This window comes from Lithobates pipiens, unplaced genomic scaffold, assembly GCF_037356315.1.
Source record: "Lithobates pipiens isolate NorthernLeopardFrog02 unplaced genomic scaffold, aLitPip1_a1.2 Scaffold_28, whole genome shotgun sequence".
Lineage (NCBI taxonomy): Eukaryota > Metazoa > Chordata > Amphibia > Anura > Ranidae > Lithobates > Lithobates pipiens.
The window spans coordinates 161,011,231-161,037,098 of NW_027507789.1; the positions used below are offsets into that span (position 1 = coordinate 161,011,231).

At 44.3% G+C, this 25,868-nt stretch overlaps 1 protein-coding gene across 2 annotated transcripts in view; it reads left to right on the forward strand.

Annotated features, from left to right (window-relative positions):
* The window catches only part of TMEM106A (transmembrane protein 106A), an 87,257-nt gene that overhangs the window by 33,950 nt on the left and 27,439 nt on the right, over positions 1-25,868 (forward strand). For both annotated transcript variants that reach the window (XM_077459808.1, XM_077459809.1), the window contains exons 4-5: positions 2,860-2,923; positions 16,620-16,779. In XM_077459808.1, coding sequence (XP_077315934.1) covers positions 2,860-2,923; positions 16,620-16,779 — 224 coding nt within the window. The remainder of the gene's footprint in view (positions 1-2,859; positions 2,924-16,619; positions 16,780-25,868) is intronic.

A 25,868-nucleotide genomic window follows, 5' to 3' on the forward strand; every position in this document is an offset into this window, starting at 1 on the left:
AAGTTGAGCGCATGTGCTCAGTGTCATATCCAGAGGTTGTCTTTGGTTAATAGACATATGAGTGCTGCCAGCAATGCTGCAGAGGTTGAAGGGGTGGGGGGGTCTACCTGTCAGTGCTAAGACCATATGTGCCACACTGCATCAAATTGGTCTGCATGACCACCCACCACCACCATCCCAAAAGGAAGCCTCTTCTAAAGATGGTGCACAATAAAGCCCGCAAACAGTTTGAAGTCAAGCAGACTAAGGACATAGATTACTGGAACCATGTCCTGTAGTCTTAGGAGACCAAGATACTTATTTGGTTTAGATGGTGTCAAGAGTGTGTGGCAGTAACCAGGTGAGGAGTACAAAGACAAGTGTGTCTTGCCTACAGTCAAGCATTGTGGCGGGAGTGTTATGGTCTGGGGCTGCTTGAGTGCGGCCGGCAGTGGGGAGCTAAAGTTCATGAGGGAACTATGAATGTCAACATGTACTGTGACATACTGGAGCCAAGCATGATCCCCTCCCTTCAGAGACTGGGCCACAGGGCATTATTCCAACATAACGATCCCAAACGCACCTCCAAGACGACCACTGCCTTGCTAAAGAAGCTGAGGGAAAATGTGAGGGACTGGCCAAGCATGTCTCCAGTGGCAGTGGGGAGCTAAAGTTCATGAGGGAACTATGAATGTCAACATGTACTGTGACATACTGGAGCCAAGCATGATCCCCTCCCTTCAGAGACTGGGCCACAGGGCATTATTCCAACATAACGATCCCAAACGCACCTCCAAGACGACCACTGCCTTGCTAAAGAAGCTGAGGGAAAATGTAAGGGACTGGCCAAGCATGTCTCCAGTGGCAGTGGGGAGCTAAAGTTCATGAGGGAACTATGAATGTCAACATGTACTGTGACATACTGGAGCCAAGCATGATCCCCTCCCTTCAGAGACTGGGCCACAGGGCATTATTCCAACATAACGATCCCAAACGCACCTCCAAGACGACCACTGCCTTGCTAAAGAAGCTGAGGGAAAATGTGAGGGACTGGCCAAGCATGTCTCCAGTGGCAGTGGGGAGCTAAAGTTCATGAGGGAACTATGAATGTCAACATGTACTGTGACATACTGGAGCCAAGCATGATCCCCTCCCTTCAGAGACTGGGCCACAGGGCATTATTCCAACATAACGATCCCAAACGCACCTCCAAGACGACCACTGCCTTGCTAAAGAAGCTGAGGGAAAATGTGAGGGACTGGCCAAGCATGTCTCCAGTGGCAGTGGGGAGCTAAAGTTCATGAGGGAACTATGAATGTCAACATGTACTGTGACATACTGGAGCCAAGCATGATCCCCTCCCTTCAGAGACTGGGCCACAGGGCAGTATTCCAACATAACGATCCCAAACGCACCTCCAAGACGACCACTGCCTTGCTAAAGAAGCTGAGGGAAAATGTGAGGGACTGGCCAAGCATGTCTCCAGATCTAAACCCTATTGAGCATCTCTGGGGCATCCTCAAATGGAAAGTGGAGGAGCACAAGGTCTCTAACATCCACCAGCTCCATGTTGTCGTCATGGAGGAGTGGAAGAGGACACCAGTGGCAACCTGTGAAGCTCTGGTGAACTCCCTGCCCAAGAGGGTTAAGGCAGTGCTGGAAAATAATGGTGGCCACACCAAATATTGACACTTTGGGCCTAATTTGGACATTTTCACTTAGGAGTGTACTCACTTTTGCTGCCAGCGGTCTAGACATTAATGGCTGTGTGTTGAGTTATTTTGAGGGGACAGTAAATTTACACTGTTATACAAGCTGTACACTCGCTAATTTACTTTGTAGCAAAGTGTCATTTCTTCAGTGCTGTCACATTAAAAAATATAATAAAATGTTTACAAAAATGTGAGGGGTGTACTCACTTTTGTGAGATTCTGTATATGAACCAATAGATCCCAGTGGTAATTTTTTTTAAATTCCCATACATACAGATTTTCACATGCTGTATATCGCACGTTATTTTTTTTGATCGTGCATGAACAGAAAAAGACATTGACGCCATCTCAGTGGAAGCTCGGGATCCGGTTTCCCCTTGACCCTCCTCCTTGGCACTCCTAATTCTTCTGACCATATCTTGCTACTTTATGGCACCAGAGTCTGTTTTTTGTGCACAGAAAATGGGAACTGAAATGTAAATCTGACTTCTTCCTATAACAGAATATAGAATGGCTAAAATAAAAAAACAAAAGCAGAGAAACTGTGTCTGGGTATTGGTTTCAATTCTATAATCTGCACTTGATATATTCAAAATACATTTTAACTGGATATTCTGAGCTATTGTTCAACATTTTTTATTTTTTTCTGCAAATTGTATCTTTTTATTTTTTTTTTGTGGTATATAAATACACCACATTATTCATAGTACAACAGAGTTGACATGAAAGTCATGCAACTTCAGCCTAACATTGATGCGACTTTAATGAACGGGATCCAATTGATCCGACTTTGAGATGAGTGCAACTTGGGTCTTGAGGGGAGGCTCCACACCAAAATGTAAAAACGGCAACATACCTGACCCCCCCCCCCCCCCCCAGTGTTGAGGGCATGTGGCCTGGTATGGTTCAGGATGGGGGGCTGTTTGCTCATTTCCCCTCTCCACTTTCTTGGCCTGCCGGGTTGCATGCTCTGATAAGGGTCTGGTATGGAGCACATGGCGCGTTCTCAAAGTCCGAGCGTTTGTTGCACCAGTGTGAACCGGCCATAGGGTGGCATCTATCACTGTACTGTATGTAATGAACATTGGTCTAAATCTCGCACAATAATGGCTCTGCCCCTCGTCTACTGCAGTATATAAGATGAGACATTCTTTTTGTTTCAATTTAGGCCAAGAAAAGGAGTTGGTAGCTTTGATTCCATACAGCGACCAGAGGCTAAAACCACGGAGAACGTAAGCTGGGATTCTTTATATTTATTCATTATGTGTTTTAGTTGATTACTATTTGTAATTGGGCATCCGATTCATTGCAAGAAAGCAATATAAAAAGTAGTGCAGATTTGTTTCTGTAGATAATTGTTTTAATAGCTCAGTTTCCAGGTAATATTAAATTGTATGGAATGTCTAGGGTCCCAGTAGACCAGGGGCGCCTCTCATACAGATTGATGGGCTGGTAGGATACCATGGTGGCCACTTTGGATAAAATCGAAGACTAATATCTAATCTTTGTATCTGACCTACAATTTGTCTAAAAACTGAAGTCACATTATTCTGACAAAATGGATAGATTGATTAATAGATAAATTAAATATTGTTTCAAAACGGTATAATACATAAAATGTATGATCTCAAACAACCCCACTCCATCCTAATAAGGTCACAGTTGGCAATAAAATGCTGACAGGGGTTCTGATCCCCCTCCGCTCTATCCAAAATCTAAAAACATAGTTTTGCCTTCAGTTATACTTTAACAGCTGAAGTTTAATCTGCCTAGGTTTTGCTTCTCCTGGTTACTCCTTATCAATTTCATCAGCTTTTTAATAGCATTTTAAATAAAACCTTTACATTTCCGTGACATACCTTATTTTAGACAGTGACATTATTACTTGGTCTTTTTTCTTCTCTATGCAATGCAGGCAGGTCATGGCTGGTGGGATGGGCCAGCGGGGTGCTGTACATGCCCTGGTACTCCTCAAGAGCCCCCATTCCTGATGCAAGCAGTGGGCTGGCTCTTGGGAGCAGTTATGCAAATATTACAATGGCTTGATGGGTGGATGTCCGTCTAGAGGCGTGGGCATTGCTTGGCAGACTGCCCTTGTTAAAATCCATATCCAATGCCAAACCTGCCATGATTAAAACTGAAATTCAATAAATAAAAGATCAGGCCAGGGACAGGAGGACTAGATGATACTGTATGTCGTCCAGCCAAAAGGATATGAGCTTTATCGGACTTCTGTACCTTCTAATGAACATTGTGGAAAGCTCACAGTTTGCAGTGAAATCAGACTAAAGTGTTTTCTCTACACGAAAGGAGCCTGTACAACTGTGCCAGACTGGAGCATTCCCCCTTACAGATAGCTAAAAATGGTATCAATTATTACTATGAGGCGCAGAACTTTCTCAAGGAACCCCTAATAACCCTGGTTGGGAAAGGCTGCCCTAGATTCAGCTATGTGTGTTTTTTTTATTTATTATTATTATTTTTTTTTTTTATGTGTCTTCGGCTATTGATGCCAAGGAGTTACGTTTTGATTTTAGCTTCTCGCAACACGTGGTTCCAAAATGCCTCTAGCTTAGCTAGGTTTTGTGTTCTTCAAACATTGACCTTCATCTTGAGCTCACAAGTGGCAATTAATTATTCCTCCAGGTCCTTTGCAGTAATATGTGGTTTTTGCTTTTCATTCTTGGCACGACTACAACCAGTTCTGCCAGATTTTTCTTGATCTTGCTTGGTGACATTCTAGATGTGCATTGCATGAATTTAGATCACTATATAGTCCTCCTTTTTGCTTTGTAAAAAAAAATATATTAAGCAGTTGAGTGAGGATATTAAAAAGAAGAAAAAAATATATATTATATAAAAAAAAAAAAAAAAAAAAAAAATATATATATATATATATATATATATATATATATATATATATATATATATATATATATATATATATATATATATATATATATAATATATAATATATTAATTATATATTTTTTTTTTTTTTTCTTCTTTTTAATATCCTCACTCAACTGCTTGAAGGGAAACCCATGACTATTGGGACACAACACCTTGAAGCTCTCTGGACACTATGCAAATAACCTTGCACAAATGTTTTGAGCAGTATTGTTTGTAATATGATTTTTCCCCTATGATTGTCAGCTCTAGTGGCCATAATGCAGTATTTTTTTGATTGAGGTATTTCAGGAAAATGCTGAATTCTAGCCTCTACATCATAGGAGATAATCTTAAAGTAGCACTACCCCCGTAGGGATTGGAAATGCCAGGGTTCCCTACTGCTGCGCAGCCAGACCATGAGGAACAGGCTTTGAGGCAGAGTGCCACCGACCGCCTCGTCAGCGCTCACTCCATCTCCATCTTACACCCGACTCCCCTACCAGCATAATCCATATTTAAGGACTCGCTTAGTCGCCTGCCAGGCCCACATCTTGGAGATTGGCTAAGTTCCCTTAAATATGCAGAACAATTCTCCTAGCCTCCACCCTCCAGACTCCAGAATGTTCTCCAACTTTCTAGAACCAGGGGGAGGCTCCAGAGAGCTACGTGCATGAGTCATTCTGCCCTGAACTCCAGTAAACCCTAACCCAGATTCCATGACTTAGACTTAGACCTGAGACAGACTATGGTTTACCTACTCTGATGCTAGTAGCACACTAGAGGGTGCTACATTAATATAAACAATATTTTGATCATTCGTTGTGCCTGTGTGAATACTTAAATTGGATCTTCTCTGCAAGTACCACAAACCAAAAAGGACAATTTAATTTGTTTTTAATGTTCAAACCAAACTCGCCCATCCATCCGCTTTGAAAAACGCCCCCTATCATCTCTGTCTGCGGCCATCTTCACTAAGGGCAAATCATTGATGTAACATTTACTTCCCAAAATCTGCCCTTAGCTCAAACATGCATGCAGGAGAGTGTGCTTGGCTAAGAAAACCCCTTCTTCTCTTCTCTCCTCCCCTCCTAAAGACTCCTGGGATGTATGACATCATTTGTCTAGGCAATAGACCAGGAAGTAACTAAAGAAAGCTAAAAAAAAGTTTAAAACCAGTAAATATGATCTACTTTCCTATCTATCTACTAATACTAGCAGCATAAGGATTAAAAATGTTGATTGGGAGAGTGACGTTCCACTTTAAAGGAGAAGTAGGGCCAATGCTCTTTTGGCCCTACCTCTACTGTGGGTCATGGGAGTGTACTCTGTTCTCTACTCCAGTGCCCTGTTTTCAGACAACAGTGGGCTAAAACCCATTTCTGGTCAACATCCCTGAACTGGTACAGGCTCTGAAGGCATCCTGACTTTAATGTCGGGACCCACCCAGATGCCTGGACTGGCAGCTGCCTCAGCCTCTCAGCATGTCGCTGGAAGCCTTAGGCCGTGTACACACGAGAGGATTGTCCGTCCAACTAAGTCCGTCAGACAATCCGACAGACAGTCCGTCCTACTTTTGAATGAACGGACTTGACCACACACGATGAACAGACAGTCCGCTGAAAGCTTGCGCGATGACGTGTACAGCACGTACGACGGGACTAGAAATACGACGTCCAATACACTGCAATGCAACCTTCGGCCGTGTAAATCCTTTCTGAGCATGCGCCATACTTAGTCCGTCCAACTAGCCTACTCACGAGCGGACTGTCCGCTGAAACCAAAGTTGGACGGACTGTATTACGGAAATTCCGAAAGACTTAGTCCGCCAGACTGTCCGCTGAAAAAGTCCGCTGAAGCCCACACACGAGCGGACTGTCCGCTGAAACACGTTTCAGCGGACTAAGTTGGACGGACAATCCTCTCGTGTGTACGCGGCCTTAGCCAGCTGCTCCCATCCCATGCAGAGACTGTGACATTGGCCTTTGATCACTGTTCTCTGTCTTGGAGGCAGCAGGGGAAAGATGAAACCATGCTGCATCCACCTAGTGATTTTTATAAATTTTTTATTTTTTTTATGATCCTGACCTTCTCCTTTTTTTTTTTTGTGGCATTCAAAATGAAAGAGGCCATTTAGAATGAATGGCAATGCAGTGTTTCATGATTCTTGTATTCCTGTAAATTGGGGCAATGTGGGTTTTACTGCAGTGCAACAGAGTGAAGGGGACCTGAGAAATTCAAGACTCAGAAATTTTATTAAGGCAGGTTCTAATTTCGGCAGATTCAGCAGATGGCGGCCTTAATCCAAACCATGTATGCGCAAGTTGATCGATCAACTCGGGTACAACCAGCATGATGGGTTTTACCTGTGATTATCGCTAGTGGCTGATATAGCCGCTAGCAATAATGAGTCTTCTCCCTGGTGGGGATGGCTTCCCCCACCCTCCTGTGCCCCCCTGCCAGGAGAAGACAATGGCCCGGCAGGAGAGATTCCCGAATCAACTCTGTCTGTGTTGATGGGAAAATCGAGCACTTTTCTTTCCTGTAACCCGTGGTTGGCTGACCTTAGCCTTGGATTGTCTTGAACCTAAAACGTAACGCAACAAAAGTACATTTCAGTCTGTTGAATTTAGCAATTAAATGGCTTTTCAGCAAAATCGACAAACCTTTAAATCAATCAAAAAGTCTTTGCTATGCATTATAGAACTTTTTAATTCTTGTCCTTGATCTTACTTAGAACATGCTACCACATCTGACAAACTTTATTCATCACTTTGATGCATGGTTTTGATTGTACGTGGGTGGGGCCAACTCGCCCTGCACGTGGGGGTATTTTTCGCTGTGAATGCGCTCATCAATGCATGGGGCCAGGTGGGGACTGCCCTCATGTGAGACTTCAACATCATGGCATTTCCCCGACTTGAAGAGCCGTGTCACTGTATGCAGTAATAAAAGTACAGAGTTCCTCTGAAACATGTTGTCCCGTGTCACTACACACCTTAGCTTGATGTTTGTTGCAATTAGGAGGGACACTGCTGAGCCCATGTCCTCTTGATCAGTCCAGCGCACCTCCGATACCATACTCCCAGTGACAGAATGGGGTCCCGCCACACACCCACCACACCCCTACCATATGTCCAGGAAAAAGTTTCAAGCTATAATGTGTCTGACTCCAAATGTGCGCTAGAGCCTCAGTTTATGGTTAATAACCAAAAATCTGCAAAGGGGAAAATCCTTCCTACAGTTACCTGGGCAATGGTAACAACATATGCCAACCTTTTTTGGGTTAGGGAGCAGTCCTGGAAGAGGCACCTGTCAACTGAATAAATAAAGCAGTTATAAATCCAAAAACAATAATAGTGACTAGTGCCCAGCAATGAGAAAATAAAAAATTATGAAACGCGGCAGCATTATTTTTTATAGGGATTTCTAATTTTTATTTTCATTTTTTTTTCCATTCACTTCACTTTAAAACAATTTTTATTTTATTCATTCATTTATTTTCTTTATATTCTAGTACACAAAAGGATATATTATATTTATGGTTTAGGCACTGCACAGATCCTAATACGGTTGACCTCATTATTTTTGGGCTAATTTCCCAAGTAAATATTTGCATTTCTTTGTTCTTGTAACGTCTGAGGCATAGCGCCATTCCTACCTATACCTTTTTTCATAACCCTTTCCTAACCCAGGCAGCCTGAACTGTCTGCATAGCTACACAGTGCAATTAATATAATGGCAGGTATATATGCAATGATTTTCAGGGAGATGGTGATCTGTGACGCTCTGTAGCAAAAATTGGGTGTGGCCAAACATGATAGTGGGAGGGGCTTAAGCACAGTGATTGAGCAACTGCACGCCGACCACGACCCATTCAAATAAATGGGGATGCTCTGCAGTGCACTACTTTTTCAAATCGTACCGCGCCAAACCACAGAATACTGCAGTACCATGTGGTATGTTGGCTGCAAACCTGCTGCCATTAACAATTAATGGCACCCATGTTTGTTCCAAAAGGACCACATGGTTGCATGCAGTGTGGAAAGTGCGCACAGAACGACCCCGTCCTGCACTATGTGAACCAACCCTAAGTGGGAGAGAGAGGGAGGGAAGGATCATTATGGTGCTTGGAAGGGAGGGAAGGATCATTATGGTGCATGGAAGGGAGGGAAGGATCATTATGGTGCATGGGAGGGAGGGAAGGATCATTATGGTGCATGGGAGGGAGGGAAGGATCATTATGGTGCATGGAAGGGAGGGAAGGATCATTATGGTGCATGGAAGGGAGGGAAGGATCATTATGGTGCATGGAAGGGAGGGAAGGATCATTATGGTGCATGGAAGGGAGGGAAGGATCATTATGGTGCATGGGAAGGATCATTATGGTGCATGGAAGGGAGGGAAGGATCATTATGGTGCATGGAAGGGAGGGAAGGATCATTATGGTGCATGGAAGGGAGGGAAGGATCATTATGGTGCATGGAAGGGAGGGAAGGATCATTATGGTGCATGGAAGGGAGGGAAGGATCATTATGGTGCATGGAAGGGAGGGAAGGATCACTATGGTGCATGGAAGGCAGGAAGGATCACTATGGTGCATGGAAGGCAGGAAGGGTCACTATGGTGCATGCAAGGCAGGAAGGGTCACTATGGTGCATGCAAGGCAGGAAGGGTCACTATGGTGCATGCAAGGCAGGAAGGGTCACTATGGTGCATGCAAGGCAGGAAGGGTCACTATGGTGCATGCAAGGCAGGAAGGGTCACTATGGTGCATGCAAGGCAGGAAGGGTCACTATGGTGCATGCAAGGCAGGAAGGGTCACTATGGTGCATGCAAGGCAGGAAGGGTCACTATGGTGCAGGCAAGGCAGGAAGGGTCACTATGGTGCAGGCAAGGCAGGAAGGGTCACTATGGTGCAGGCAAGGCAGGAAGGGTCACTATGGTGCAGGCAAGGCAGGAAGGGTCACTATGATGCAGGCAAGGCAGGAAGGGTCACTATGGTGCAGGCAAGGCAGGAAGGGTCACTATGGTGCAGGCAAGGCAGGAAGGGTCACTATGGTGCAGGAAGGGTCACTATGGTACATGGAAGGCAGGAAGGGTCACTATGGTGCAGGAAGGGTCACTATGAAAAACAAAACCAGAGAAAATTCCCAGCTCAACTTGCCAACCAGTCTGCTTACCGACCAAATTAACCTGTCCAGCAGTATGTGTAAAAACAGGGTTTTAGTTAGCACTCATTTGCAAACGCATGCATAAGCTGCAAGACCTCTTCATGACACCCTGTATTACCTGCGGTCCTAATCCTTGTAAATTTATGAGCATCTCCACAGTGGGAGCACATGCATTCTAATGGGCAGTCTGGTTGGAGAGTTGAGTTGGGAATTGTTTTTCCCAAGTGTTCTTCCAGGACAGCCCTTGAGAGATGGAGCTCCTCCCATCGACACAGGAAACACATTGCCACAGTTCAAAAGGCGGTCCCTCAGGTCCCTGGTCAGTCATTTGTGTTTCCTCCGTCGGAGGAACATGTTGCCAGGAACCTGGAGGCCCCTCTCAGGGGCTGCCTGAGAACCTGCAAGCCTAAGGGACCGGGTCCTGGTTTATGGCTGCAGTTTGGGTCCATACCTTTTTCTTTGGCTCGGGTACCGTCCAGCTGAACCGGAGCAGACCCGTTACCCTCCTCCTTCCAGTGCCGAGGTGGCCAGGGGCAGAATGACGCCGGTTTCCCCCAGGAGTGGTGAGTGGAACCTTCCATCTTCCCTCCTCGTTGCAGGGGGTCGGAGACGCCGAGCGTTCACTTCCGGCGGAACCGCGTCATCACTGCGTGCCGAGACTTCCGGTTCCGGGTCTCTAAGGGTACAAGGAGGAGAGGGAGAGCCAGCGCTGTGCCTGTGAAGCCCGACCAGCGTCCAGCTATACCGGATTAGCGGCGGGATTCGGAGCGTCAGAGGGGGACCATGGAGGCTATTCCCCAGGATACTCCGGCGGAGACAGGCACCAGCCAAACCCAGGTAGGCTGCTGGGCATGCTATTACTCTGGTGGAGTGGTGGTGTTTGTAGGCTGGGCCCTGTAGTACCCCACGGTGGCGGTTTACTCACAGTGAGGTTGTTTGTTAGTGGTGATTCTAAGAGGGACATGGTGCTGACGCTAAGAAATCCTTTTGTCTTCTTATTTTCAGGCTAAAGAGATGCCAAGGGAAGACAAGACAGGCCGCAAAAAGTGCCCTAATTGTGGGAATAGGTTGTCCTCGGGCTCTAACAAAGCCCTATGCAAGCAATGCATTGCAAGCTTGCTTAAATCTGAGGCAGATTCCCCTTTAGCAAAGTTTTTGGGCTCCTTTAAAGAGGAAATGGCGTCGACCTTTAAGTCCCTCCGGGAGTTAATCACTGACGTGGGATCAGCTGCAGCTGCCTCCACGAGTAAAACAACTATAATCTCATCCTCACCATGCCTTACAACACCCAGCTCAGGGGAGCCCCGTATGGTCAGGGAGCCTAGCCCCACGTTGATTAGTCCCGAATCCTCTGACACTGACTCGGGTCAGGAAGAGGATCAAGCAGCATCTAAAGCCTCAAAATATAGATTATCTCTCGAGGAAGTAGATGAGCTAATGGGGGCTATCTATGATACGCTGGAAATTGAGGAGGAAGAAACTCAGTTATCCAGACATGATCAAATGTATGAGGCTCTGGGGAAAAAGAAAGCAAGGGTTTTCCCTATACATAAGGTGCTTTCTGACCTTGTCCTTAAGGAGTGGTCTGAACCAGACAAGAAGGTTTTCTTTCCTAAATCCCTTAAGAGAAGGTTCCCTTTTGATGAGAGCCCAGAGGCGGTCTGGAATAAAAATCCAAAACTAGACGCCCCTCTGTCCAAAATCTCAAAGCAGGCTGATCTGGCCTTTGAGGATATGGGCCACCTGAAAGATCCCATGGACAGGAGAACAGACATTGTCTTAAAGAGGGCCTGGGATGCCTCTATGGCAGGCTTAAAACCAGCTCTAGCCACTTCCTGTGTAGCTAGAAACCTGGAGTTCTGGTTATCGCAACTACAAGAACACTTAAAGGCAGGCACTCCTAGGGGGGAGCTTTTGAAATCCTTCCCTATGCTTTTTAAGGCCACCAGTTTCATCTCTGACGCCTCCACGGACTCCGTTAAATTTACGGCTAAATCTGCAGCACTTTCAGTGGCAGCAAGGAGGTCAGTATGGATGAAAACCTGGGGGGGAGACACGGCGTCTAAAACCCGCCTGTGCAGCGTCCCTTTTACAGGAGACTTAGTCTTCGGGCCTGAATTAGACTCCGCCTTAGAAAGGACGGCGGACAAAAAGAAAACCTTTCCCGCAAAAAAGAAAAATTTTCAAAGAAAAATTTTTCGTCCCTTTAAGGAACCCTCTAAATCAGAGAAGAGTTCAACCCCCAAAAAGCATTGGTCGGGACATAAAGGGAAAGAAAAAGGGGGCATACTGTTTAGCCGCCCCAATCAGGATCCCAAACCCCAGTGACGTCAGGGTTCCTGTGGGAGGAAGATTAAGCAAATTTCTTCCTCAATGGGAAGAGACAACCTCGAACGAGTTTGTCTTAAATATAATAAAAAGGGGTCATGCGCTGGAATTTCACAGCAACCCTCCTTCCAAGTTTCTGGTGACAAAGCTTCCAAGTCACTCAGAAAAGGCCAGGGCCTTACCTTTACTAATAGGGGAAATGGTAGATCAAGAAGTATTGACACCAGTCCCGATTCAGGAACAAGGGGACGGTTTTTACTCGCACATCTTTGTGGTAAGAAAACCGTCAGGGAGATTCAGACTAATTATGAACCTCCGTCCACTGAATCGCTCCATCCGTTACAAGAGATTTCGGATGGAGTCCATTTATTCCATAAAGAATCTCCTGCAGAAAGAGACATTTATGGCAACCCTGGACCTAAGGGATGCTTATCTGCACATTCCAATAAGGGAGGAATGCCAGAAATTTCTTCGAATGGCAGTGCAGATAGACACAAAGGTTTACCACTTTCAGTGCAGAGCACTTCCCTTCGGTCTATCATCCTCTCCGAGAATCTTTACCAAGGTTCTCGGAGAGGCTTTAGTTCCTCTGAGGCTTCAATCAGTCTCAATTATCCCCTACCTAGACGATCTGCTCCTAACAGCCCACTCAGAGAGTCGTCTTTCTCAGGACCTAGAATTGACTCAACTCAGTCTGAGTCGATTAGGGTGGATTGTCAGTCAGGAGAAATCCAAGACAACCCCAACACAGGAGATCCTGTATCTGGGGTACTGGATCAAGTCTGTAGATCAGAAAATTATACTGCCGGAAGAAAAGATTTTGAATCTGTGGCAGAGAATATCTTTTCTTCAATGCAGCCCCAAGTGTACGGTGAGGGAAGTAATGTCGGTCTTAGGTCTTATGACGGCAGCCATTCCAGCCGTACAATGGGCCAGGTTCCATCAAAGAGAACTTCAGGGTTTTCTGTTAGAACAATTAAAAGGCAGAGATCTGGAGGAGGAGGTATCGATCCCCTCAAGGGTAAAACGCTCCCTCTGGTGGTGGAAGGACAGGGAGAACCTAAACAAAGGGGTTCATTGGGTCCTTCCTATCACTTCAACACTAACAACGGATGCGAGCAGTTGGGGCTGGGGAGCCCACCTAGGCTCAAGCTGGGTCCAGGACAAGTGGACCCCGGAGGAGAAATGTTTCTCTTCCAATTGGAAAGAACTAACAGCAATCCTGAGAACTGTTCTAGCTTTCCACCCCGCAATACAGGGTCACCATCTACAAGTCCGTTCAGACAATACGACGGCTGTAGCATACATAAACAAACAAGGAGGAACCAGAAGTCCTCGTTTGATGGTGGTAGCCAGACGCATTCTCCAGTGGGCAGAAGCCAATCTGGAATCCATTTCTGCAGTTCACCTGAAAGGGGAGCTGAACAACAAGGCGGACTTCTTGAGTCGACAAAAGATTTCGAACCAAGAATGGTCCTTACACCCAGAGGCATTCAATCTCATAACAGCTCACTGGGGAGAACCAGAGGTAGACCTTTTTGCGAGCAAGAAAAATGCAAAGGTTCCCAATTTTTTCTCGCTAAACCCAGGAGATCAACCCCTGGCGGTAGATGCCTTGCAAACTCCATGGACTTTCAGTCTGGCGTATGCATTTCCCCCTCTTCATCTCATTCCGAGGGTCCTAGCAAGATTCCTCAAGGAGAAAACCTGTTTGATTCTAGTAGCACCTTTTTGGCCCAGGAGACCGTGGTTCACAACGTTGCTACAATTGACAGACTGTCCGCCTCTAAGACTTCCCTACAGACAGGACCTCCTGTCGCAGGGACCTCTTTACCATCCGCAGGTCGCCACACTGAAGCTGTCAGCGTGGTTACTGAGGAGGAAATCTTAAGGAGTAAGGGCCTGTCAGACGAGGTAATTGCGACCTTACTACAGAGTCGCAAACCAGTCACGAGAGCTATTTACAAAAAAGTCTGGAAAAAATTCAATAGCTGGCTGAATAGCCGGGACATAAATACGGCTAATATTCTACAGTTTTTACAGGAAGGTGTAAACAAGGGTTTAACCCTAAGTACTATTAAAGTACAGATAGCTGCCTTAAGTGTATACCTAGATGAACGCTTACAGGAAAATCCTTTTGTCGCTAGATTCTGTAAGGCAGTCGCTAGACGCAAGCCAGTCAGAATCACAAAAGTCCCATCCTGGGATTTAGCAGTTGTGCTAAAGGCTTTCTTGGGGTCACCCTTTGAGCCTATCTCAGAGGCCTCCCTAAGGCTTATTACATTTAAGACAGTTCTCCTGGTGGCAATCACTTCAGCCCGTAGGGTCAGTGAAATCCAAGCACTTTCCATCAGGGAACCATTCCTACAGATCCTAGAAGACAGAGTCATTCTAAAGACAGACCCTGGGTTCTTACCAAAGGTAGCATCTAGCTTCCATAGGTCCCAAGATATTGTCCTCCCTTCATTTTGTCAAAATGCAGCAAATGAGAAAGAGGAACGTTTTCATTTATTGGATGTGAGGAGGTGTATTCTAGAATATCTTAAAATAACAAATCCATTCAGAATCTCAGACTCCCTTTTTGTCCTTTTTTCCGGACAGCGTAGGGGACAGAAAGCTTCAAAAGTAACCATAGCTAGATGGATTAGGCTAGCTATAGCAGAGGGGTATAAGGCCTTGAATAGAGATCCTCCTGAGGGTGTTAAAGCTCACTCCACAAAAGCGTTGTCTGCATCCTGGGCAGAAAGAGCTGGTGCCACCCCGGAGCAGGTATGTAAAGCAGCCACATGGTCAAGCTTTTCCACCTTTACAAGGCATTACCGACTGGACTTAATGTCTAGTCAGGATCAGGCCTTTGGGAGGAAAGTCCTCCAGGCCGTGGTCCCCCCCTAATCTGGTAAGTACTTGGGGATCCTCTCAAGGGCTGTCCTGGAAGAACACTTGGGAAAACTGGAGTTAGTACTTACCGGTAACTCCTTTTCCGGTGGTCTTCCAGGACAGCACGATCCCACCCTTTATTTGATTATAGTGATGTACTAATGTTATTACCTGTTATGGTTTATATGTTTTTCAGTTCCATCCTTCGGTTCTTGGTGAATGACTGACCAGGGACCTGAGGGACCGCCTTTTGAACTGTGGCAATGTGTTTCCTGTGTCGATGGGAGGAGCTCCATCTCTCAAGGGCTGTCCTGGAAGACCACCGGAAAAGGAGTTACCGGTAAGTACTAACTCCAGTTTTCATGCGTTGCCCTTCCATGTGCTCCTTGCTGCGAAGGCCATAGGTTATAGGTGGGGGCAGGGGCCATCTGTTTGTTACAGGAAGGATCACTATGATGCACCTAAGGCAGGAAGGAAGGATCACTATGATACATGGAAGACGGGAAGTATACAGGGGAACATGAGGAGGAGGTGGAGCAGACCTAGCCCCCCACCTCTTGCATTCATACAGGATGTAGAGTGGGTGGGGGAGGTGGAGGAATTGTGCTGGCTGGGCACTAAGCATGTCAGTCTCAGCCTTGCCAGCTGCAGCACGGTGCACAGTTGGCAGGTGAATTGGTGGAATCAAGTGCTGGAAACTTGATTCAGCACTGGGCTCTACTGTGAATTTCAGCCCAAATTCGCACCAGGAATCAAATCTTGGGATGGTCCCGACCCATCAGGGATAATGAGGTATGCAAAAAGATCAACCTAATAATGGGTTGACTTTAAAACATCCCACCTCCAAGTCTCTCTCCTAAAGTCAGTGGACTGAATAAATTGGGATATCCGTGCAAAGGCAAGTTCAATCTTCAGTTACCTTTTCCATACTTCAATTTCTTACTCTAGGCTACTCACAGTGTGCCTTAGCCTTGGCAAGTTATATAAAACCCTTTCCTGGTTGAAGGACATCTAGCATCATCTCTTCTCTTCCTCCCGATCCTAACTGTACCTGACCTGCCCCTTTTTCATTTATTGGATTTCAACTATTTCAATCATGAAGCTCAGTATCACCTGTGTGTGGTCTGGATGCAAATGCAGCCTGCCTAAGATCACCCACTCCTCCAGACTGACTTTCACCCATCAAGGCATTTTAATATTTGTATAACTTCTCCCAAGAGACGGCTCTCTGCTTGTGTCAGAGCTGATGGATATTGAGTACCGAAACGGGTACTGGGATGGTTTCAGGAAGTGATGTACAGTGCCTTGCTGGCCCCTCCTATCAGCCATGATCTCACTGCTTTCCGTAGAGAAGTGCAAAGATCCAGTGATGATGTCATAGTGTAAAATAAGGAATGTAATGAAAACAAGTGCGTTTTGTTTGTTTTTTTTGTAAGTTATTGGCGAGTAGATTAAATGTAAGCTTTATTTGGAAATAGCAAGGCTCAACAAAGGAAGATCTCCTAAAATGGACTCCACAAGCCTGATTCTCTGTCTATTAAAGACACTCTAACTTCTCTGGATATTCTTTGAAACTAAACTAACACTGTACAGTATACTGGAATGTCATTTTTGTGTGGTGTAAAAGTGTTATGGGCACACTTTGTTGGATGTTTTTCAGGAAGTGTTATGTATGCATTGCTGTCTTCTCCTGCCTGGTGATCTGTGCCATTGGTGCAGCTTTGCTCATTCAACTTTCTGTCACTGTGGATCATGCAGGGGTGAATTCATCACTTGTTTCCCATGATGCCTCCAGTTCAACTGTGTACCTTGAAACCACAGTAAGTTGAGAATAATATCTATTCCTTTTATCATAGAGTATTCTGTGAAGAATTGTAGGATGCCTGCACCTATAAAGTAGTGTACTTTGTGAGACTCAAAAGGAATTTGTCATATTTGCATATTTTTTTTTCTCTTTAACAAAAAGTCGTTTTAATATGTTCAGGAATGTCATTTTTTTTTTTTATGTTTTTTTAAATTAATGGAGTGTAATGCAGAAGATAAGCCTATGGCTCTGTTCCTACAAATTTTCCTTGCCAGTTTGCAATAACCCCCAAAGTTTGTGGCAGCTCCAAAAAATATGGAGAAAAGGAACCTCTGTGCCCCTGGCATCTCCAATATATCAGACACTTGGTAGATTTTGTGTAGTGTGATTGAAATTATATATCAGCTTAAAGTGTTACTAAACCAAGGACCCTGCATTCACTCTGGTCTCCCACAGTACACAGAGATAGGTCATGCGCCATGTAGATGTTACCTTGCAACATTTTTGTATCCCACTGTGATATATGGTGAACTCTGTAACTCTCTCATGCTACCCATTTTTAACCATGTTATTACCAGTTACAACTGTTTTAGGAATTGACGCCACATTTAATGTGTATTCCTATTTCTTTGTGTAGCGGCGGCTCCTGAAGAGCACGCGCTATGTGCTTTTTTTCCAAAAGTTAAAATTGCCTAAACTGTAGTTTGGTTTGGGTATAATTGTCTAAATTAGACTTCAGCATCAGTCTGACTGGACTGGAGATGTTCAGCCTGGCCACAGGAGGCACTGTCTCTTCTGGTAGGCATGGAACTATGATCTGGTTAGGTGCTTAAGTTAATCTCTCTCGGAGCCAACCCAGTGGGAGTGGCGCTCTCGCTGTGCTTTCCGGGAGAGGGTATTTAAGATGCGGACATCACATGGTTCGGGGTTCCGGTTCAGAATGATGTGTTGACTTCATGGTCCTGGTCCTCCTGACCAGCCCCCAGGAAGGCTATGGCCTGGGGTGCAGATCCACCCAACTTTGTCTCGGGGCTGGCTAGCCTGAGGCAAGGAAAGTAAAAGAAGGATTCTGAGGTGGTTGGGTGCCGTCTCCGGTTCGGGAGAGACCCAGTAACTTCAAGTATTCCAGGGGAAGACTCTTCAGAGGAAGACCACGTACGGGTTAGCATCTTAGTAAAAGCCTGGAAGGGCTGAGGTAACCGAGAGAATCCGGTCTTGTGGATATCACTAAGCTGGCTGAAAGAACCATGTATCCTACAAGTGTTTCAAGCTTAGTTTCCTACATGTTCTACAACAACGTCTGTGGCAGAGACTTGTTCCTGAGTAAGCACCTTGTTGGCTGCTAGGCCTTGTGAGAGAAGGACTGCCCAACCTGAGTGATCATCCAGTTGCAAATGGCTATTCTCTGGATGCAGTCAAAGTAAGCAAGTTCTTCAACAAATTTGACTTTGACATTAAGAGTACCTGAACTTTCCTTTCCAACCCTCTGATCCCAATTCAAGAGACTGTTTGTTTGTTTTATTGTCTACGTTTATTGCAAATAAAATCCATTCAAGTGGATTGTTTGTCAGTCTCTAAGTTACTGGGTCATCTATCATGGGAACCCCAAAACGTACAATGAGGAAAACAGGAGGTAACGGTAAGTCCAAAACTAACCAGCAGCTCCTTTGGGAGTTAGTGCTACATATGTATGTATGGAAATTATGTGTGTAATTTTGTTATTTACAGAATATTAAATATTTCAATCTCCAATGTTGTATTCATTTTAACCACATGCTTTGTTCAAAATCCCACCCTCTTGCTCCTAATTTTAACAATATCATTGTCAGGGATGGAGGGTCATGACCTTACCAGGCCATGGCCTCATTTAACCACTTCCCGCTCGGTCAATAGCAGACTGACATCCAGGAAGTGGTTCAGTTATCCTGACTGGGCGTCATATGACGTCCGTCAGGATAACAGCCGCTGCGCGCCTTGAGGTTGCGAATCGTGGCGATCGACGGTGCTGTGTGTCAGTCTGACACACCGCTACACCGATCTTGGTAAAGAGCCTCCAGCGGAGGCTCTTTACCATGTGATCAGCTGTGTCCAATCACGGCTGATCACGATATAAACAGGAAAAGCCGTTGATCGGCTTTTCCTCACTCGCGTCTGTGAGACGCGTGTAGAGGAGAGCCGAACGGCGGCTCTCCTGACGGGGGGGTCAGCCTCCCCTTGGATGCCCATACTAGACCACCAGGGAAGCCCCCAGGACCACCAGGGAAGTGGACAACATGTGGATGGCCAGGTATGTAACCTATGGCCATCCACGTGCAAATGACAGCCCAATCTGTGCCAATCAGTGCCCACAAATATGCACTGACTGGAAACCATCATGTACCAAATAAAATCAGTGATGTCCAGCAATGCCACCCATCAGTGTCATCAGTGCCCATCCATTCCACCTATCGGTGCCACCTATGAGTGCCCATCAGTGCTGCATACCAGTGCCGCTTGTCAGTGCCACCTCATCAGTACCACATCATTGATGTCACCTCATCGGTGCCCATCAGTGCCCGTCAGTTTAGCCATATCTCTGCCTGTCATTGAAGAAGAAAACGTATTTACAAAAAATTTTAACAGAAACAAATGGCTTGTTTTTTTTAAAAAAAAATCCGTCTTTTTTTTATTTGTTGCGCAAAAAATAAATATTGCAGAGGTGATCAAATACCACCAAAAGAAATCTCTATTTGTGGGAACAAAATGATAAAAAAATTGTTTGGGGACAGTGTTGTATGACCGCGCAATTGTCATTCAAATTGCTACAGCGCTGAAAACTAAAAAATTGCCTTGGGCAGGAAGGTGTCTAAGTGCCTGGCATTGAAGTGGTTAAAGTCCCAGTGTTTCACCTTCCCCTTTTCCCCAATTTTCCCACAGTACACAGAACATGGAAATGCATATATTTTAGTAAATATAAACTCCTAAATACCTTTTCTCATCAGAAGTATATAGCAGTCTTGTGACTTCTATCAGTGTCTGGTTAAAGCGGAGGTTCACACAAAAATTGGACCTCTGCTTTTTGGAACCACCCCCCCCCTCCGGTGCTGCATTTGGCACCTTTCAGGGGGGAGGGGGTGCAGATACCTGTCTAAGACAGGTATTTGCACCCACTACCGGGCATAGACTCCTGTGGGAGTCTACGCCTCTTCCCATCCATTCTGATTGCGTAGCGTGACTCGCGCATGTGCAGTAGGGAACTGGGAAGTGAAGCCGCAAGGCTTAATTTCCTGATTCCCTTACCAAAGATGGCGGCAGCAGCATCATCCAAGGACTGAGAGATGGTTGGGCCTCGCGTGCCAACATCGCGGGTGCCCTGGACAGGTAAGTGTCCTTATTTTAAAAGTCAGCAGCTGCAGTATTTGTAGCTGCTGACTTTTAAAAAAGATACATTTGCAGGACTCCTGTTTTTAAAGCTTGTAGGAAGGGGTTTATTCTCCTCTGACTGTCTTATGAGGCTGCCTGACCCCTGACCCCCTGTCTGGACAGTATTGATTGGCCCTGCGTCGATCACATGCCCTCTCACAAGAAAAGAAAGAAACTCTAGCAATACACACCAAACTGAGGATGTACAGAGTGCCCCCAAGGCTCTGTACTATGTGGTTGTGGGTTTAGTAACACTTTAACAATATTTTAAAATCAATCTCCTAGTACATGTTTGAATAGTGGATTCATGGGCGAATAATAGCATGCAATCCTCCTTTTTTTTTTTTTTTTTTTTTTTTTGTGTGTGTGTGTGAAAGATATTCGATTCTATTTCCCATGTCTATGTGTGGGGACTGAACGGTTGAATCCATAGTCACTACCACAGAGTAGGGGACAAGGAGTGTCTGGTGGATTTAGGGTCTAGACATAGCTGGTAGGTTTAAGGTCAAGGCAAAGGATGCGCTATGTCTGAAATGTTAGTTGTATTTTGAACTAAATGTGAGATAGGGACTCTTAGACATGTGCACTGCCGAAAAATTTGTTAGTTTTTTGTTTCCGTTTCATTTTGTTTTTTGTTTTTGGGTCATTCGTTATGGTCAAAATTCATTATTTCGAATAAATTTGTATCTCCGGAAAAGTTTGAATTTATGTTCCATTCGTTTAGATGCGGCATTCGTGAAATTCGAAAATCCAAAATAACCAACTAATAACGGACTATTAAATTGTTTGTATTGGAATTTCCTTTCAAATTTGCCCATTTATGAATGTAATGAATATGAATTTATCAAGGTCTGAATTATCCGAAATAATGAATGCCGCATCTAAATGAATGGAACATAGCGAATTAATACTAATTAATAACGTATTTACTATTTTAGTTCCGTTCCGTTAGTTTAGATGCAGCATTTGTTTAGGAAAATTCATAACTTCTGATAAATTCGTATTTGTTACATTCACTAACGGCCAAATTTGAAAGGAAATTCCAATGCCTATAATTTAATGGTTCGTAATAGTTTATTACTTTGGATTTTCGGAAAAAATTTGTTAGATGGGTTTTCGTTAATGCGAATATTTCCGAATTAACGTATTTGGGGAATTTCGTTGAATGAATTCTAAATTAATTGCACTTGTATTGTGACTCAACGCTAAGGTTCTGTAAGGGTCTGAGTCATGTGCCAGCTTAACTTTTTTTAGTTCCTTGATGATGAGAGTAAACTCCCATTGGAGGTAAAGTGACCTGAAGATACCCTTTTGCTGTAGACGTTTAAGGTGTAGGTGTCCACTGATCAAACAATTTTAGTTCTTTGGTCAATGTGGTTCCTATATTTAAAAGGGATCAGTCTGGAGTCAGGCTTGGAGTATAGTAGGTGAAACAGCAGGCAAGTTTGTGGTTATTAACAGGCAAGGTTTGGTATTAAAGGAGCAAGCAGTAGCATAGTCAGTTACCTAGCCAAAGTCAATAGCCACATGTATCTGGTTTAATGCGGAGAGCATTGAGGGTGGTCGGTAAATCTGCAGCCAAGGATAGGTACACGAGCAGTGGTGATGAGGATGCAGGGTTAGGGTAGCAACCAGAACACTGACATAAGCACAATCTGCAACACAGGAAGTGCAGAGGCTTAAATAGGAAGTTCAGTAGAGGAACAATGAGTTCAGCAGAAAACAGTATCAATGAAAAGTGATAAAGAAATCAGACAAGGATCTTTTCAGCGCTTCTAAAGACTCAGTGGGAGGAGCCACTGCCAGGCACAACAAAAAGCCAGCATGCAAAACCAGATCCTGATAATCCATAAGCGATAGCCCTCATGTATACGCAAAAGGCCAACATTTTCAATCAAATCTTTCTTGATCAGATGATCAGACAGAGATTAACTGGAACTTGCAGTTTACTAAACCGGTAAAGTAGAGCCAATAATGCATATTGGGGTCAAAATGGCAAAGAGCATGTATACACCGCTGATTAAGACCGCACAAGAGATAATGAAAGCTGCACAAACATGGGCTCTTCAGTAGTTACATAGCATAGCCTGTTGGGCCCCGTTCACACTTGAGTGATTTTCAACTTGAAGCTCTAAAACGCTCAACAAACAAAATCCTATTAATTTCAGTGACCCGATTCACATCTGGGTGTTTTGTCTCCTGTAGCAAAATGTTTGTCACTCCAAAAAATACACAAGCTTCTCTTTTTTGGCAGAATACAAGTGTTTTTGGCACCATAGACTTCAATGGAAATGCTTGAAAATGTGTGACATGAGTGTTTTACGAGCATTTTGCCATGCGTTTTTTCTGCTCAAATAGCAGCTCTCTACCCCTAATCTACCTCTAGTGCTTTCTATTGGCTAAACAAAAACCCTTGAAGTTCTAAAATGCTTGTAATACATGTCTAAAAGGCTTTTAATACACTTCTAAAAATGCTCAAATGCCTGAAAATTGCTCTGCCCAGGAGTAAATGGGGGCATAAGACTCTATAGCAACAGTTAAAGTGGTTGTAGACCCTTACAACCTACAGGTTAGCTTAGATTAAAGGGATTGTAAAGTAACATTTTTTTATAATTTTTTTAAATAATAAACATGTTATTACCTCCACTGTGCAGCTCATTTTGCACAGAGTGGCCCCAAACCTGCTCTTCTGGGGTCCCTCGGCGGCTGTCTCTGCTTTCTCCCGCAGGTACTTCTCATGTTCATGCGAGCTCCCTCGCATGGTGAGAAGCACCTGTGGGCGCGCTCCCGTGATACAGCCGGCGGCTATAGCCGCTCGCTGTATCACATGGCCCCGCCCCCCGGCGCGCTGCGTCATTGGATGTGATTGACAGCAGCGCGAGCCAATGGCTGCGCTGCTTTCAATCCATCCACTCCAGCCAATCAGCGGCCAGGCTGAGCGGCGAAGAGGACTGCGGGGCGAGCGCGGGATTTTCGAGGGGTCAGGTAAGTAAAACGGGGGGACTGGGGGCACCGGTAATGTGAGATGTTTTTTCACCTTAATGCATAGAATGCATTAAGGTGAAAAAACATTTAACTTTTACAACCCCTTTAAGGCTTACCTGTAGGTCCAAGAAATATCTCCTAAACCTGCATGGTTTAGGAGATATGTACAAAAAGACAGGCACTGCGCACCGCAGACAGCGACGCGCAGGCGCACTGAGCATGCCGCTGCTAACAGTGATATGCCGTTAGTGGCTGCTGCCGTGCGCATACACGGGAGTGACGTCATCGCTGCTCCGACGAGTGGCTGGAGCAGCGATACCCGTAAGAAGGACGCTCCGTGCTACAGGAGACAGCAGTGACATCGCTGGCTCCTGTGTCAGGTAAATGAGACATAATGGGCTACTATTCGATGCATAGTAGCCCATTACGCTTTACCTTTGCAGGATGACAAAGAGGAAGTAAACCCATCAGGGTTTAACTCCTCTTTAAAATCTCTACTTCAGTAGAAAAGTTTAGAACACAAAACAATTATATGTACTTATCTTTATAATCGGAATTCCTCTCAGTGCAGTCTAGGGTACTTTGTTAACACAGGCAAGCAGCTGGAAGGATCCTAGGGATAAGGACAAAATGCCACCAAACTGGAACAGCATTACTGATGTATTGCTGACTTACCGGCTGCCATGACCATGCCTGACTACCCACTTACATAAATAAGACACAACCACTTTAGAATGGATTTAAACGGCCATAACAGCCTTTTATTAAGGAACACAATTAACAAATGCATTTTTTTTATCACATTCCACGAAGACTGACTCTCTTTTAAGTCCAGGTATTTTGGAGGCAAGCCTGGTCTACTGTCAAAAGTGTAGTGTAAGCGCTCTGCTTATATGACTTAAGATGATCCAAAATGGTATGTGCTCATGTATACTAAAACATGAAAAAAAATAATAACCCCCAAAGAGATAGGGGTGATGCTACAAAGTAACAAAAGTTTATAAATACATAGAAAGTGACCTCTAAATATGTGTATAGAAAATAAGTATCAAAATATGTGTATAAACAAACAATATTTGTATAGAAACTGTATAAATAATTATCCCAGTGATAAGACAACCAAAAACTGTAAATGAATGATCACAGTAATAAAGTTCATAGATGTGCATATAGTCCAGATAAACATGCAATTTATCAATCCGGATGTATTGTGATGACAACAAAAATTCCTGTGGTATTGTGATCGAAGAGAATAGTATTTCACCCTGTGACGATCCCACCACCTTATAGGGCACGAGCTTACCAGATCTAAATGACCCTAGTAGACATACGCCTCAGGGGTCAAACAAAGCTTGTGATCTCAGCCAGTGTAATGGATATACCGATCATGGCATTTGCGACTCCAACAAACGACTAGATGAAGTAAGAATTCCTCAAGTACAAGTCCGACAACAACTCAGGCATGGGGAATGAAAAAATAAAGCCAACATGGCATAATAACGTTTTTAAAAAACTCTTTAATAAAAATATGGCTAAAACTCACATTTCCAAGATGGGTAATACAGCATATCAGAGAGAAAAAGATGGCAGTAGCAGAGGACTCTGCTACTGCCATCTTTTTCTCTCTGATATGCTGTATTACCCATCTTGGAAATGTGAGTTTTAGCCATATTTTTATTAAAGAGTTTTTTAAAAACGTTATTATGCCATGTTGGCTTTATTTTTTCATTCCCCATGCCTGAGTTGTTGTCGGACTTGTACTTGAGGAATTCTTACTTCATCTAGTCGTTTGTTGGAGTCGCAAATGCCATGATCGGTATATCCATTACACTGGCTGAGATCACAAGCTTTGTTTGACCCCTGAGGCGTATGTCTACTAGGGTCATTTAGATCTGGTAAGCTCGTGCCCTATAAGGTGGTGGGATCGTCACAGGGTGAAATACTATTCTCTTCGATCACAATACCACAGGAATTTTTGTTGTCATCACAATACATCCGGATTGATAAATTGCATGTTTATCTGGACTATATGCACATCTATGAACTTTATTACTGTGATCATTCATTTACAGTTTTTGGTTGTCTTATCACTGGGATAATTATTTATACAGTTTCTATACAAATATTGTTTGTTTATACACATATTTTGATATTTATTTTCTATACACATATTTAGAGGTCACTTTCTATGTATTTATAAACTTTTGTTACTTTGTAGCATCACCCCTATCTCTTTGGGGGTTATTATTTTTTTTCATGTTTTAGTATACATGAGCACATACCATTTTGGATCATCTTAAGTCATATAAGCAGAGCGCTTACACTACACTTTTGACATATCTCTCAGCTAAAAGGGTCCCTAATTTTAGCGTGTCAGCAGCCGATCGCTTATATATTTTTCTTTTCTTCTTTCCATTTGCGCAATATTGTTGTTATAGATTTTGTTACAAGCCTGGTCTACTGAATAGGTTGTATCAAGCACCAGGTCCATACCACAGCCCCCGGCTGCAATTCCTCCGACTCGGAGACAATTAGTTACCGCATTACCACCTGATACAGCCCCAATACCAATATCGCCTTATTGAAGTCACTTATTCTGGAATGTTCCTATACAAAATATGGGCCCCACCCATCATTCTCCTCAGACAATTGATCATGCCCACTTTCAAAACCTTGATCACTGCTCAGACCCCCACGCAAAATGCCCTGAAAAAATAA